General features: G+C 41.8%; 1 protein-coding gene across 1 annotated transcript in view; it reads left to right on the top strand.

The window, feature by feature from the left end:
* The window catches only part of prr12b (proline rich 12b), a 35698-nt gene extending 23315 nt beyond the window's left edge, over positions 1–12383 (top strand). The window contains exons 12-18 of the mRNA XM_054607568.1: positions 55–221; positions 486–850; positions 976–1095; positions 7551–7648; positions 7824–7955; positions 10380–10475; positions 11285–12383. Of these exons, the coding sequence (XP_054463543.1) occupies positions 55–221; positions 486–850; positions 976–1095; positions 7551–7648; positions 7824–7955; positions 10380–10475; positions 11285–11419 (1113 nt within the window). The 3' untranslated portion in view covers positions 11420–12383. The remainder of the gene's footprint in view (positions 1–54; positions 222–485; positions 851–975; positions 1096–7550; positions 7649–7823; positions 7956–10379; positions 10476–11284) is intronic.
* The last annotated feature ends 4198 nt before the right edge of the window (positions 12384–16581 follow it).

The raw sequence follows: 16581 nt of genomic DNA on the forward strand, positions 1-16581 counted from the left end.
AGGAGAGATAAAGGGGAGAGAGAACAAAAAGAGAAGGAGAAACAGGAGAGGGAGCAGAAAGAGAGAGAAAGGAAAGAGAACACTGAGAGGGAAAGAGAGGACAGAGAGCAAAAGGAGAGGGAACGTACGGAGAAGGAGAAAGAAATGGAGCTGGAGAAGGCGAGGGAGAGTGAAAAAAGGGAGAAAAGAGAGAAAGATAGAAAAGAAAGGGAGAGAAGAGAGTATGAGAGAGAGAGAAAGGAGAGAGAGCTGAAAGAGAGGGATAGAAGGAATAGGGAGCAGAGAGAGAAGGAGAAACAGGATAGGGAGAGGGCAGAAAGGGAGAGACAGGAGAGAGCGCAAAAAGAAAAAGAGATACAGGAGAGAGAGCAGAAAGAAAGGGGGAAGAGGGATAGGGAGCAAAGTGAAAGAGAGAGGCAGGAGAAACAGCAAAAAGAGAGGGAGATAACAGATAAAGAGAGAGAAAAGAGAGAAAGGGAGTGGAGAGAAAGGGAGAAACAGGAGAGGGAGCAGAGGGAGAAGGAGAAAGAGCAGAAGGAGAGAGAGAAGGAGAAAGAAAGAGAGCAGAAAGAGAAGGAAGGAAGAGAGAGGGAAAAAGAGAAAGAGAGACAAAGGGGTCATGAGAAAGAGAAACAGGTGATAGAGGAGGGAGAGAGGAGAGATGGCACAGTGGAGTTTGCAAGGTTGAAGGAGGAGAAGAGAGGAGGAGAGAAGAAAATGGATTGTCAGTCCAGAGCCAAGACATCAAAGGATAAGGCAGAGCCTCCTCCCAAGAAGAGGAAGAAATGGCTGAAGGAGGTGCCATCCTCTTCCTCTGAGTCTGACTCCTCCCGGCCCAGCGATGACGAAGGTCAGCTGTTCTGTGTGTGTGTGTGAGAGCATGGTTCACACATATTGGTTAATCACATATTAATAAATCTCCCTAGGATAGTGTCTGCTGTGTTCAGGCACTCAGGGTGACTTCTTGTGTTGTAGGACCGGTGCGGGCTGGAGTTAACAGCCGAGCCATGAGGGAGATCTTCAGGAGCTATGTGGAGATGCTGGTCAGTACAGCACTAGACCCTGACATGATCCAAGCACTGGAAGACACTGATGGTGAGCACCCAGATGGAGGAACACAGTAAAAGGCTTAAGTGAAAGTGTGAATGAGCTGAGAAAAGCGCTGGCTCGTCAAGAGATAGAGTGGCCTTTTCACTGTTGTCAGTGTAACACCAGATCACCACACTTACGAGTGTTTTTTGCAAAGCTGATTGCATTTTCAGGCATGCTGTAGAGTTTTGGGTTGTTGAATGTATTATTCATTCCTGAACTTTGACTACAGTCACAGTGAAGATGAAGTCTGGAAATTGATATTTTAGAATTGTAAGTGCAGATTCATTTGAAAAGCGCAGGTCACACAATGCCCAACGAGGTGTCCATTATCAGGAATTGATGGACGACCTGGAGGCCTAAACGCGCACATCATACTTTTTGCTTCACAAATCAATAAGCAATAACAATATCCAATATCTATTAATTGTGCTGCTTCTAGAAAAAAAACCCCACATAATCCCCCTTTGCTCCTCAAACATGGTTCATTCAGGAAGTATGATTGCCTTGAATGCCACAGCAATCTTTTGCTTGAGGAGGATGATAGGTGCGTAACCTAGGAAAGTAATGTACATTGCTAATGTGTTAGCAGCAGTTAGCATACCATCAAAGAGACAGCTGTCACCAACCAGCAATCTGCATATTGGCATTTTATGAAGTTTAGCGTAAATTCAGTCAGGAATACTATCTTTACACTCCTTGTCATTCATAATCCCAGTCACTCTCTCCCCATGACTACTCTATCAGATGATTGTGGGTTTCACTTAAAGTTACCCAACCAGAGTCTTCCACGGTTTCCTTAAGACAATCACATCGTTGCTCTCAAACTTTTAAAATGTTCTCTTCTCTGCTGCTGTCAGTTGTCACTTCAGCACGATCAGATGTGAATGGATGCTTTTTCCTTACCCTTTTCTACATCTTGTTGTTGGTAACTGAGACGATGTTGGATCCAAGTGGGGACCTAATATCAATGTTCAGCCGGAGCTGGCATTCAGCCTGCCAGTGGCCGGCGCAGGAGAAGTCGGCAGCGCTGTGCAGTGGCTCCTCAGACGAGCAGGAAGCCTCTGGCTCAGCTAGAAGATAGTGGGTTACCAGCACCAGTCCTTCCTCTCTCCCTGCTCCGCGAGCAGTAAGTCTAACAGTTAGCCTTGATCCAGCCGATCCTCCCTGGCAACCGCGCGGTGCGTAAAGGACTGGAATATCAGGCTCATCCAAAGCTCCGCAGGCGAAAACGAAGTAAGGGTGGAATGCAGGGTGGTCATCTCCACCCACGGGATAGCTCAATCCACACCATCGATGCTCGCCTTCAATACCTGGAAACACTACAGCTAAACTACAGCTAAACTAAGCAGCAGTTAAGATTAGTTTACACTCGCCGTAGTGAAGCCAGCGCATGCGCGCCAGATGATGAGGTACTCACGGCCGACGCGTGGTGCTCGTAGGCCCGCAGTGGTCGCGTGCTAGATCAAGTGACTGTCACAAATAGTTTACTAATAATACAATATAAAAATGTCTGGGTATTATAGAAAGAAAGCCAATTCACTTTTAAATGCTTTAGAAACAGGAGTCTTAAAGTCTTAAAGTCTATAGATTACAGGATAGTACACCTTTGTTTCTTTAAAATGCATTTATTACTTGACGTGTTTTTACAGGGCTTGTACAAACGTTGTTTTGAAAAAAAAATGCCATGAACAAACTCCATGAATATGAGATATGAGCTTACAGATAATTACAATCACTCCTCAGCATTGTGGAGGTTGGTTTATTGCTTTTGTCGGTTACACCTACAGTCTATGGGCTTTCTATGGGTTACACCTGTTCTCACAGGTAATTTGCTCGTATGCGCTCTGGCGTTTTGGGGAGATTATCAGGACATCGAGTTTAAACGGCTCCGTTAATGCTTGGACGTCGCACTGCGGCGCAAGCGCGAGTATAAACAAAGCTTTACTCCCTCCTTGGCCATCTGAAATTCGGCAGGCAAGTCATCTCTCAGGGGCTCTCTTTCATCTCACGCTCGCTGGACATGGTGTCTTCTGTGTCCATTATGCTATTTCATCTATCTTGTTGATGGGTGCTGCTTTGACCTGCGTTTCTTTTACAACGAGCTGATGAGTTCCTCTGAGTCATTTCTACACGGATGCCGCGCCATCTGTGGGTTTTGGGGGGTTCTATCAAGGCCAGTGGTTTGCTAGTCACTGGCCTGTCTTTGCACAGTTTGATCTCTGTCTGTGCAATATTAAGTTGTATCGTTATCATCAACGGAGGGCGCTTCTTTTCCAAAGACATCATGCCTTTTATGAGAAACACGGCGTGGTCAGCCATCACACATAACTTTATTATCAGCCCGTCATGTGTAGGTAACACAAAAGCTGATTCACTTTCCCGTTTTACATTCCAGACTTTCCGGAGCATCTTTCCAGAGGCCAGCAGTATCGGTATTAGTTTCCCCTGGTCAGAACCTGATGCTTTCCTAAATCAAAGCCTCAAGGTTAGATGTATAAGCTTAAGGGTTTTGCAGTTTCCACGGTAAAACGTTACGATTTGCTTGGAGTGCTTTTGCTTTGTTTTGGTTCTGTTGGATTGCCTCTTTAACTGCCTTTGTTTGCTACTGCATTGATGGTTGCATTTTAAACCTACCTATTTTCGGGTTTTATTGTCGGCATATTATTATTAGATGGTACGATCCTCTTCATCAAGTTTGTTTGCTAATTTGGCATTAAAGTTACTGCTTAAAAGTGTGCTAAAGCTTCTCCCCAGTTATCAATAGCAGACAGCCTATTACTCTTTAATTGCATATGATACTGACAGAACTAGAGCAGGCGTTTTTTCCCCTTACATTGATGCGCTGTTTGATTCTGTTTTTATATTAGCCGTCTATGCGAGCTCAGTTGTGGTGAATTTATATCCTCTTCGAAATCCTTCAACCAAAATAGAGACATTTTCCGATCTGGCCTTTCATCCTGGGCATTATATGTTACGTCTTAAACACTGGGGAAATGCAGAGGTGCATGCTCTGTTTGTGGTTCGTACAGACTCTCTTTTGCTCCTTTTAAATTCATGATTAACTACCTACGTCTAAGGCCCATACTTGCTCCACTTCGCCTTATTTCATTCCCCAGGTAATCTTCCTTTATCTAAATCCTGGTTTAACTATCAATTAGAGGTGATCCTCACCAAAAGTAATTTATCACCTCAGCATTAGTCAGGGCATTCTTTAAGAATAGGGGTTGCTTTTTCAGCCACAAACCAAGGCATCTCATCTACATCCTTGAGACAAATGGGACGTTGGTTATCCTCTGCCTTCACCTCCATTAAACATCAGCAAAGCCTTGAAATAAGACCTGGTAAGTCATGCATATAACTGGTGGTGGTGTCACTTTCAGGTAGTGTCTTGCAATATTGGCATGTCATTTAATTTGTCCAATAGCATGGGATACCATTATCTTCGTCAGGCCTAATGTTCCTTATATTATTACTAAAGCTACTTCTTGCATTCTATTGTTTAAGTGGATATTCTCTTATTCACTGTATGATGCCATTGCACTCTGTTCATTGAGTCAGACTATTCTCTGGTCTATCGTGTCCATGTTCTCAATTTGCTGGACGTAACAGAACGTTTCTCAATCTCCCGGTATAAAGTGACTTTTTCTCATTTACCTAGTCTAACGTGACCGTTTTCCATTCCCCAGGTCTAATGTGACCGTTTCTCATTTCCCAGTCGGAATGTGACCCGGTCCTGAGGACACAATTTCAAATTTTCCGGTCCCAAGGACCCAATTCCTAATTTCCTGGTCGGCAGTGACCTGGTCTCAGTGACCCCAATTTTCTCTTTTCCTGGTCTAACATGACCTGGTCAAGAAGGACCGCTTTTCTCAATTTCTGGTCTAACAGGACCGTATTCTCATTCCATGGTAAAAACTAAAATTTAAATGAGTCTTTTATCCGGTTTCCGGGGACTCTTCAGGTCTCTCTCTGGTCTTACTCTACCCCGCTATCCTGTTCTGCGGTCGAACATGACCCACAACTATCCTGTGCTGTGGTCTGACATGACCCACAACTGTCCTGTGCTGCCTTCTAACTTGAACCACAACTGTTCTGTTCTGAAGTCTAACATGACCCCCACCTATCCTTTCCTGTGGTCTGTCGAGACCCCCGCTATCCATTCCGTGATCTGTCAAGATCCCACCAGACTTTACTGCGGTCTATCGAGACCCCCCTATCCTTGTCTGCGGTCTATCTTGAGCCCTACCCTATCCTTTGCTATGGTTTACCCCTCTTAACTCTGGCTTAACTTCAATTCAAGCAAGCTCATTCTAACAAGTTTTACCCATAACCTTTCTGTCATGACTAATCTTCTGTTTCTGCTTAGGAGTTCTCTGCAGCAGTAAATACGTTTTTTATTTTATATATTTATATAAAATAATTCTCTCTTTTGGGGGATTATGCCTGTCTGACCTCAGCCTTTGCATTATTCATTATGTAATCAGTCTCCAAAACAAAGTATTTCCCAAGCAAGTAGTATTTCAGTGCTTTGAATTCCACTGGCCTCTGCTCCCCATTGACTTCCTGTAGCAGCCCGGCTTCCAGGTCTACTCCTGATGAAACTGTTTGCAGGGTAAAGCCCTTGGAGAACGAAAGTCCCAGAGTTTGTTGTTTCATATCTAGATAATGTGGACAACTTCAGCAACTCTAGGCAGGACCACGTGGCACACGTCCATTAGGTCATCCAGCTCTTCAAAACAGAAGGCCTCACCTTCAACCCTTGTGATTGTGCCTTCACACATCAGGAGCTGTAGTATCTAAGGAAGGTGCAAGGCATCCAGAAGTTACCAGTGCCCACAACCAAGAAAAAGATAACAATGATCCTTGGGGTTGCTGGGGTGGTATAGACTATTCATTCCAGGGTCTTCTGAAATTTCTGCAGTGTTAAATGATCTTGAGGAAAGCTATGCTCCAAACAGGCTGAGATGGACTGTGACAACTTTTGGGTGGCTGAAGGTATCCATCCATGAGTCTGCCGTCTAACATAACCCTTACTTAGCACACGGTCCCCCAGCCGTTAAGAGGGCTAAAAGGCAATGCTGTAAACTTAAACATGCCAAATGGAGACATGAAGGCGGTGAACTCTTTGGACTCTGGGTTCTCGATAGGCAACCAATAGGCAGATGCTGCTAAATGTCAAGAAGAAGTCTGCAGTGGCTTACATTTTCTCATCACCTTGAACACAGGTTACTACAAAACCTTTGTGATCATTTGATAGCTCCTTGGACACTCCATAAACAAGCACTGGTGTAAAATTATGTTTATCTTTTCGATGTGACAAACTAACCTAGATGGCCTGGGCACAGAACAGAGAAGTATTTGCTTGCTTTGTCTTGCTGGACAAGATGTTCTTGTATGCCTCACAACTTAAAAGCATCTTACATCTCTTTTAATGGTCTTGACAGATGGTTTAATGGCTGAACTATGATCAGTATGGGGGGTACCTGAACTGTACGTGTACTACCTTGTCTTGAGTAGCTTCCACACTTTTAGGAGTATTACTAGAGACAGGGTGTTCATTTATTCTTTTGAATTTGGCACTTTGACAATTCAAGTTTAGCTGACTCTTCTACACTCTTGGGATTGTGCTCTCTGATCCAAACTTCAAGCTCTGGGTTCTGAGGAACTGTTCAGGGATGATGACCTCTGAGATTTCTTTCACCGAGCGTTGCTGATGCTTGACCCACTTGTGGAAGTTCTTTCAGTCTCACAGACTTCTCCACACCTTCTGTGTTTCCTCTGTGATCTCATGTTTTGATTGTTTTTTTCTCACTTTTTCAAAGTCTTGTGTGTGGTCATAGTTTAAGGCAACAAGAGTGATAAAAGAACAGCAGCAACCATACACGTAGCTGAATAACCCTTTATAGAGCCTATAAACACCGTAGTCAGACTGAATTTTTCCTGGAGGAATTAACTTGTGTGGTGTAGCCAAAATCAGCAGGCCACAGTAAAAAACGTGGGTAGGGTTGTAAACATACTCTGCAGGAGCGAGTGGGCTAATAATGGCAGTCCACATAGTTGTAAGTTATACAGTGTTTTATCAAACATTTCCCAGTCATTGACCTCTGTCACTGTCCTTACACTCACTAAAGCCAAAAGCATCCCTTCTTATTTGCAGCTTGTATTGTTTTTCCGTGCAGATTTAAAACAGAATTGTCAGCAAACAATAATCCTCAAAAAAAGGACAACCCCACACCCTCTCTCGAACTGGCTGGACATTTCACATGATTTCACATGTCAAAGTCAAATCATATTGATTTCATTGAAGTGTGACTAGATGCACAAATTCTCCCTAACAGGCTTCTTCTTCTTGTGAACTTAAACTACTTACACTTGTACTGTCCTTTGCAGGTCTTTAATGATAATAGGCAGTGGCAGAAATCAATGTAAATGAGTTTTCTTCTACTTTAACTCCTCAGATGAGTTGTACCTCCCACCAATGAGGAAAATTGATAGCCTTCTTAGTGACCAGAAGAAGAGGTTGTTGAGGAGAGTCAACATGAGTGTTCAGCACCAGGTAAGTCTACACATCCTTATAGTTTGTTTTATGGGCACTTCTCAGATCACACTCTGTTATAAGTGTCTGTTGATGTTGATTTAAAGTTAATACCTTGGTGTAGTGGTTTAAAACAAGTAGAGACTGTAGACATCAGTACTCTACCTTTGACTGCGTTCTGCTTTCCTCTCTCCAGGAGGCTATACATATATTCCCCAAAATGATTGCAGACCCCCTGGAATCTGGAGCTGTCAAAGTTCACCTGGGTGGGGAGGGGTACAACCGCAAAACGCTCAACCGGGTCAAGAGGAGTATTCCTAAGCAACAGGTCAGAAAGAACCCTTTACACTGAGTAATCCTCCTCAATAGGTAATCCTTCCCAATGAGTAATCCTACCCACTGAGTAATCTTTCCCACTGAGTAACAGAAAATCTAAAAGTTAACTGCCGACAGAGTGGCAGTAGAGCAGCTCTCTAACAGTGAAGAAGTACAGTTGGTTGCCAGATCATCAGGTTTGGTATTGCTCATATATTGCTCCTTCACTCTTCCGTATTGCCCATTTCCAGCAGAAAACACACAAACCTGGCAACTCAGCATAGACCTCAGCGGTAACACTGTGTGGAGTTAAAATGAAAGCCCAGTAGTCAATGGTAAATGGACTGTATTTGTATAGCGCTTTTCTAGTCTTCCGACCACTCAAAGCGCTTTTACATTACATATCATTCACCCATTCACGCCATCTGCACATCAGGACTCTAAGTCTAACTAACATTCATACAACATCCACACACCGATGCCCAAGGAGCAACTTGGGGTTCGACATGGACTGCCGGAGCCGGGGATTGAACTGCCGATCCTCTGATTGGAGGACGACCCTGCTCTCCACTGAGCCACAGTCACCACAGTAGTGACTCCGAGTGGTGAAAAAACACAAGTGGCACATTCACAGTGCCTGTTAACTCACTCAGTCACAGTGGTACCAGTAGGGGTGGATAGAATTTTGAGATCTTAAAAAACATTGGGAGGGACAATCCTGCTGCGCCTTGACATTGTTAGGTGCTGTCCATACACACATTTACGCCTAAGGTACACCCTAAGGACAGGAATACCCCTAAGAGGAAGACTGGAGTGGTGTATTACATCATCATGACTGTGGAGAACTCCCTATGCTTCACTCCTCTGAAGCAGCACATGGACTCAAAAAAAAGTGGTCTGTGAACACCAGAGCAAAACCTCTCACAGCATCCAGTGGAAAGACTAAATGGACATTAAATGGACTGTACTTGTAAAGCGCTTTTCTAGTCTCTCGACCACTCAAAGTGCTTTATCACTACATGTCACCATTCACCCATTCATACACTGATGGCAGGGGCTACCATGCAGGGTGCCACCTGCATATCAGGACTAGCTAACCACCGAACCGCCGATCCTCTGATTGGAAGACGACCCTGCTCTACCACTGAGCCAGAGTCGCAGGTCAAAGGTCATCAACCATCTTTGAATGGAGACATCTCTTCCTATATGTGACCACTTGAAGTTCCAGACTTAGGTCATGTATTGACACTTAAGCCAGCTCCATTTGCTGAATGAAGACCATGGGATGCAACTGAAAGCTCAGAAAGCTAATAAATTGTTGTTTGAACTTAGAAAGCTTAGCACAGTAGGACAAAAGTTAAGGTCCTAACTTTTCAAAGCATAGCATCCGAGATGTTTTCTACAGTGATAATAGGCCACTTTGAAGCAGCATATGGACTTCCAGTGGCCCAAGACTTATCAAGAAACAGACTGTACACCTGCAACAAGAGTCACTTTAGCTTGCTTGACTGGTCTTAAGAGGTACACTGTACCCCTGGTGTCATTTTCAATGCTGTTTTAGTGATTGAATGTGAACATGGCTTGGAAATATATTAGATATATTTCTGACACCAAGTTGCTCTTCAAGTTCTTGGGAACTTCATGGACTTTGATACTAGGGACAAAAGACATGACATCTTCTCTCAGATAAATGACAATATTTACACATTTGATGAACACAGAGAGAATATAAAATATTGTGCATAGTCATGCAGTGATATGTTGACAAGGACAACTATTTAGTGATTACTGTAAAATACTGGTTGATCAGTCAAGATATTCTAAGACTGATTATTAATAATTACAGGTGGGAGAGTGAGTGATCCATGATTACACCATGATTAGATGAACTGAAGATTCTAAGTAACACTAGGCTTGATGGTAAGGGAGAGATATCTGTCTACCTGAAGCAGACCTGGGAGCGCCCCATGAACATAATATGATGAATGGGCCCGTCCTATGGTGCAGGATTACAGAAGATGTGTGGTCTATCATGCAGTTCAGCTGAAAGCATAGAGCTCTCAGCAGGCCACCAAGCTTGAGAACGCACAGTTCTGTTACAGTCTGTGTTGTAATGTTTCACCACTCCATCTGCAGTTCTTCAGTTTGTTTGGCTGATGTGGAGAAAAGGACAACTGCCACAAGATTGGTAGAACTATAGCGGTTAGAGATCTTATCTATTCCCTTAGATAACTTCAGCTGGCACTTATTTTTAAGTTTAAAGAAACTTCCCAATGTTTTTTTGTTGTGATTTAATTTTAAGGTTATCTCTCAGAGTACAAAGAAAATGTCTTCTATGTTGTTGCTTTAATTATCAGTAGTTATTTTTCAAGTCATTCAGGAGAATAAATTTAATACAAAAAAATCTCAACCTTTTTTTTTTCATAACCCTTTTTAGGATCTAAAGCTCTCAATCGAAACTTGCCGGATCTACAGTCTGTATCATTCCCTTCACCACTACAAGTACCACACCTTCCTGCACTGCAAGAAGGAGGTAAGGATGGCTGCATCAAGCTACATTTATTTAGTTAATAGTCTGGCTCCAACATCCTATCGGTATATTTGTGTATAAAACGCCTCAACTAGCATATGTCATTGGACTCATTCTCAATCCTCTGCACAGAAAAAGTGATCAGGTTGTTGGGTCAAGATAATAATTGATCTACTCTTTCCCTTATTTCTGTAACATGTCTTCTCCCTTGTCATCAGCTTTGCCCTTGTGACAAGCTAAAACCTCTCAGCATTCATGCTGGTATAAATGTGTAATGTTTCCAAAGGCTGTTAGATGATATCCAGCTGTTTTTGTTTTTCAGAGGACCAATAAAATCACATATTTCTGGTTTTTCCTGAACCCATGGTTAGCTTTAGTTTAGAGCTACTGTATCAGCAAGAGTTAATAGGAGCCCCAGCGCAACCCCGGGTGACCTTGCTTACCCTATTTTATTCTGATTGGCTACTATTGGTTATAATTTACTGGTAAATATGTCGACACATATCTATGTAATATGTAATAATGCTGGGCTATCTAACAAAGGGGATGGTGAAAATAAACTCTAATGATCTATTAGTGTCTACCACAGGGACTGTGCAAACTGCCCTAATGTGCTGTGACTGTTGTTCTGCAGTAAATGTATGCATTAGAATTTGTCTTTGCCCCTCACCCACCTACACAGTCAATGGCAATATTCCCCTTTAGTAATAAGCATGTTGCTCCAAGCAGATTTTGCTCTCCTTGTTTAGTTTTCTTTAGAGTTGCATTTTGGCCATTATAGTGTCATAACTGACTTGTTGCTTTCTGCCTAGACGGACAGCATTGAGCAGGCAGCGGAGGACCCCGGTCAGGAGGAGGTGGTGCAGCAGTGCATGGCTAACCAGGGCTGGCTTGAAAGCCTCTTTAACTCCTTTATGGAACTGCTTAGCCTCAGTGCCAAGGCATGAAGGAGGACCACAGCCCAAGCCACCAAGCTTACACATCCACCTGCAGTATTAAGAGGATGGAGGCATCCACAATTTGTGAAACAAAAGGATCATGCTACAGATACTCTACGGATGCTACTAGTGAGAACATTCACTGTTGGTTTGTTTGTCAAAGATTTAACTTTTAAAGTGTTTGTTTTCTTATTAAGTCCATTTAAAAGTACCTCTTTATTTCATGAACAGTATTGAAAGATGGAGGGAGTGAACTATGTGAATGTGATGGATTTCCACAAAAGTCAAATAAGGGACGATAAGATACTTTGGTCAGCACTACAAAATAGTTCTTTGTTAAGACCTACAGAATATTGAGAGACACACACAAGATGTCTATAAGTATTAACTACTATGGTTTGTATAATTTATACAAGGATATTTCAAAAATGACCGTCCTGAGATGGGATTGTTTGCTGTTATTATTGTTTTTGAAAAATGTTTTAAAGGGATATACATAAAATGGCCCTACTGAAATTCTTTGCATCTCTCAGACAGACATAGGTAAACTATAGTTGATTGAGACAGCAGTGAAATTTAAAAGGACTATATGATAGTCTCTTGTTTCTATCTGCCTCAGTTAGAAGCAGTTGATTGAAGGGAAATGTATTTAAAACTAAGCTGTGTTCTTTCTGTTTGTTCTTCAAAAGACAATGAGAGAGAGGATTTAATGCCTGTAAAGACGATGAATGAAAAAATAAAGCACGACTTTCTTGAAGGAAGTGAGAGGTGAAATGATCCAAATTCATAAATGTCAGTGTTTAATGTCAGTCATTTTTATCTGTTTGTTGTTGATTGATATTTCCTATTCTTTGACCTCTCAGAGGATATTCTTGTAGAGCAATTCTGTTGTTTTGATGTGTAAATATTGTACAGCTACTTCATTCTCTAGTTCCCAGTTGCTCTTCTGTACATGAAATTCCTGTATTTGACATAATGAAATAAAACTGTTCAAATGAAAAAAGTGATGATGAATATATCGCCTTGTGCTCGGTTTATTTTACTGAAGTATGAGCAATGCATGAGAAGTGGATTTGAGCTGATACAGAGACACTGCACTAAAGATCCAGTAGGTTAACCCTGAATCTAGTGCGGAAACCAGGAGGTTCAAAAATGACCTGTTCATGGAGTTACCTCCCTAAATAACACAAAATTCAACATGAAGTTTGATGGCGTTCCTGTTCCATTTGTACCATTAAGGCAAAGTAAATCCCTGCCCCCTAAAATAATATTTTTCCTCAAAAGCTGGACCACCACGTACAGAGAATATCTGAAGGGTCTTTTTTGACCCACCATATATAGAACAAAAAAACTCCTGCACACTGTCTTCTTCACTTGCATATAGATACAGTGGGTACGGAAAGTATTCAGACCCCTTTAAATTTTTCACTCTTTGTTTCATTGCAGCCATTTGCTAAAATCGAAAAAGTTCATTTTTTTTTCGCATTAATGTACACTCAGCAACCCATCTTGACAGAAAAAAACAGAAATGTAGAAATTTTTGCAAATTTATTAAAAAAGAAAAACTGAAATATCACATGGTCATAAGTATTCAGACCCTTTGCTGTGACACTCATATTTAACTCACATGCTGTCCATTTCTTCTGATCCTCCTTGAGATGGTTCTACTCCTTCATTGGAGTCCAGCTGTGTTTAATTAAACTGATTGGACTTGATTAGGAAAGGCACACACCTGTCTATATAAGACCTTACAGCTCACAGTGCATGTCAGAACAAATGAGAATCATGAGGTCGAAGGAACTGCCCAAGGAGCTCAGAGACAGAATTGTGGCAAGGCACAGATCTGGCCAAGGTTACAAAAGAATTTCTGCAGCACTCAAGGTTCCTAAGAGCACAGTGGCCTCCATAATCCTTAAATGGAAGAAGTATGAGATGACCAGAACTCTTCCTAGATCTGGCCGTCCAGCCAAACTGAGCAATCGTGGGAGAAGAGCCTTGGTGAGAGAGGTAAAGAAGAACCCAAAGATCACTGTGGCTGAGCTCCAGAGATGCAGTAGGGAGATGGGAGAAAGTTCCACAAAGTCAACTATCACTGCAGCCCTCCACCAGTCGGGGCTTTATGGCAGAGTGGCCCGACGGAAGCCTCTCCTCAGTGCAAGACATATGAAAGCCCGCATAGAGTTTGCCAAAAAACACATGGAGGACTCCCAAACTATGAGAAATAAGATTCTCTGGTCTGATGAGACCAAGATTGAACTTTTGGCGTTAATTCTAAGCGGTATGTGTGGAGAAAACCAGGCACTGCTCATCACCTGCCCAATACAATCCCAACAGTGAAACATGGTGGTGGCAGCATCATGCTATGGGGGTGTTTTTCAGCTGCAGGGACAGGACGACTGGTTGCAATTGAAGGAAAGATGAATGCGGCCAAGTACAGAGATATCCTGGAAGAAAACCTCCTCCAGAGTGCTCAGGACCTCAGACTGGGCCGAAGGTTCACCTTCCAACAAGACAATGACCCGAAGCACACAGCTAAAATAACAAAGGAGTGGCTTCGGAACAAGTCTGTGACCATTCTTGACTGGCCCAGCCAGAGCCCTGACCTAAACCCAATTGAGCATCTCTGGAGAGACCTGAAAATGGCTGTCCACCAACGTTCACCATCCAACCTGACAGAACTGGAGAGGATCTGCAAGGAAGAATGGCAGAGGATCCCCAAATCCAGGTGTGAGAAACTTGTTGCATCATTCCCAAGAAGACTCATGGCTGTACTAGCTCAAAAGGGTGCTTCTACTAAATACTGAGCAAAGGGTCTGAATACTTATGACTTATGAAAATTTCTACATTTCTGTTTTTTTCTGTCAAGATGGGTTGCTGAGTGTACATTAACGCGAAAAAAAAGGAACTTTTTCGATTTTAGCAAATGGCTGCAATGAAACAAAGAGTGAAAAATTTAAAGGGGTCTGAATACTTTCCGTACTCACTGTATATTTCAGTCACAACGTTTCAGTATGTAGACCTTCATCAGGTTGGTACCGAAACGTTGTGACTGAAATATACCTATATGCAAGTGAAGAAGACAGTGTGCAGGAGTTTTTTTGTTCTATATTGTCTACCTTAGGTATTCTTCTACGCACCTGTCGTCCTACTGGCTTGCAAAAGTTTTGCTCTTTTTATGACCCACCATATATAAAAAATAATTTTCAGATAAATAAAAATACTAAAAGAGCCCACACACAGGGTGAGAAAAAGCGAATCCTTGTGCTTGAGAGGACAAAAACTTTTCTTCGGTTATGTGCAGCATTGCCTCAGACATGACTCACATACATACAAAAGTTGAAACAAAATAAAATAATTTCTCGCAGGAGAGAATTGTTTTTTCACAGGGAAGGCAAGTAATACTTAATACTATAAAGGCGTGTCAGTAATTTCTGTCTTTGCTGAATCCTTGACTGCAGACCCCTAATGACCCCTAATCCTTGACCTGCAGCCATGTAAAAAGGTGCACCATAACATACAAACACAGGGACATGAAGAAACCTTTGGTTCAAGTAGTATTCCTACAGGAGGTTGGTTTCTAGGTCACTGTATACAACATAATAAAAGCTTCCAATAATGTAATATTCTTGATAGGAACATAAACAGGTTAATCCGGCCATGATGATCAGCCAACTTCATCTAGTCCTGATCCATCTGAAGCTGCAGACAGGACATGCAAGCAAGATGCCAATTATGAGCTTTAATTGTTAAACATTCTATAAGAGCTCATGCTTGGTACTTGCATACATGTGTTGATTAAATAAATAATAATATTGTCAATAATAATAATAATAATCTATACAGCGAAAAAACTAGAATAAAAATAGTAGTGAACATTAAATGATAATACAGTCCCTACTCGTTGTAAAATATGAAAACAGTTATTTTCCTGTGTTGAGTTTTGTGGGGTTTCAGTGGGATGTTGTGGGCAGGATCATTTTGCTGAGGGGAGGCCAGCCTTTATTTGTGCTTTCTTTTCTTTGCCCAGATTAATATGTTATTCATATTCATTGTTCCTTGTGACAACTATTTAAAAATAACTAGTATGTGCATCCAAAAAAAAAAAAAATGTTATGTTTCTCCATATGCAAAGGACACCAATCCTCAGTAACCCACAATAAACTAGCAGCTGATTGAACAAAAATAATGACACCAATGATACTTAGTCTTGTCTTAAGTAAAACGACTAGAGTCAAAAGGTTCAATACATCTTGTGTTAGATCATGTTGTGGACACATAAACGTATTTCGAGTGCATGCACTATGTGCTTCTCTGTTGTGAGCATGCATGCATTAGTTTGGAGAATTCACACATTAAACATATGCTATTTACCATTAAAAGTGGTCTCTCTCTATTTATTTATTTTTACATACATGTGATTAACAGAGAACAGTAAAAAGATATGCTGAATACAAGGCAAATTGGAGCATCAACATCTGTGTATTATATTGGTGATACTTGATAGTGGGTCAAAACCAAGTTGTGGGGTATTGCCCCTCCCAAAGGTTTGATTAAAACTCAGGAAGTCACGATACTCATTGTGACTCTGCACATCCACAATAAATGTCCATTCAGTTTCAGGGAAATTCTTCAACAAATATGGTTTATCTTGTTTACACAGTTGATATTTCAGTCGGAGGGTTTTTGAGACTAGCGACCTGTTTGGATATTTTCTTGCAGTGCAGGTCACTGCTGAGTGCTTCTGTTGTAGCATTGAGCTGCATCACTACCCTAAATGCTTTGATTTCATTAGCAACTGTGGTTTTAATCATGTGTATGTTGTACAAATCAACTAAAAACTATTTGTCTTAGGCAGGAGTCGGCAACCTCTTCAGCCCCTCTGTTGCGGCTACCTGAGGCTTTGACAAAAAATAACATGGAAATAAATGTCGTGTTTTTAAAGAAACATATATTCACGTGAGAACAACTGCTTAACTTTAACTCTTTATTAGCATAACTGGTCCATTGCTTTACTCAGCCAGAGAACCCTGATCCCCCCACGGGTTGCCATGCATCACATATCTTCTCCTGGGTCCTAAGTCCCTATACGTAAGGCTTCTTGTTATCATCAATCAAGAATACCTTCAACATCTGTGTACAAACATACATTTATAACAAATACCACAATAAAT

The sequence above is a fragment of the Anoplopoma fimbria genome, chromosome 11 (genome assembly GCF_027596085.1).
Source record: "Anoplopoma fimbria isolate UVic2021 breed Golden Eagle Sablefish chromosome 11, Afim_UVic_2022, whole genome shotgun sequence".
Lineage (NCBI taxonomy): Eukaryota > Metazoa > Chordata > Actinopteri > Perciformes > Anoplopomatidae > Anoplopoma > Anoplopoma fimbria.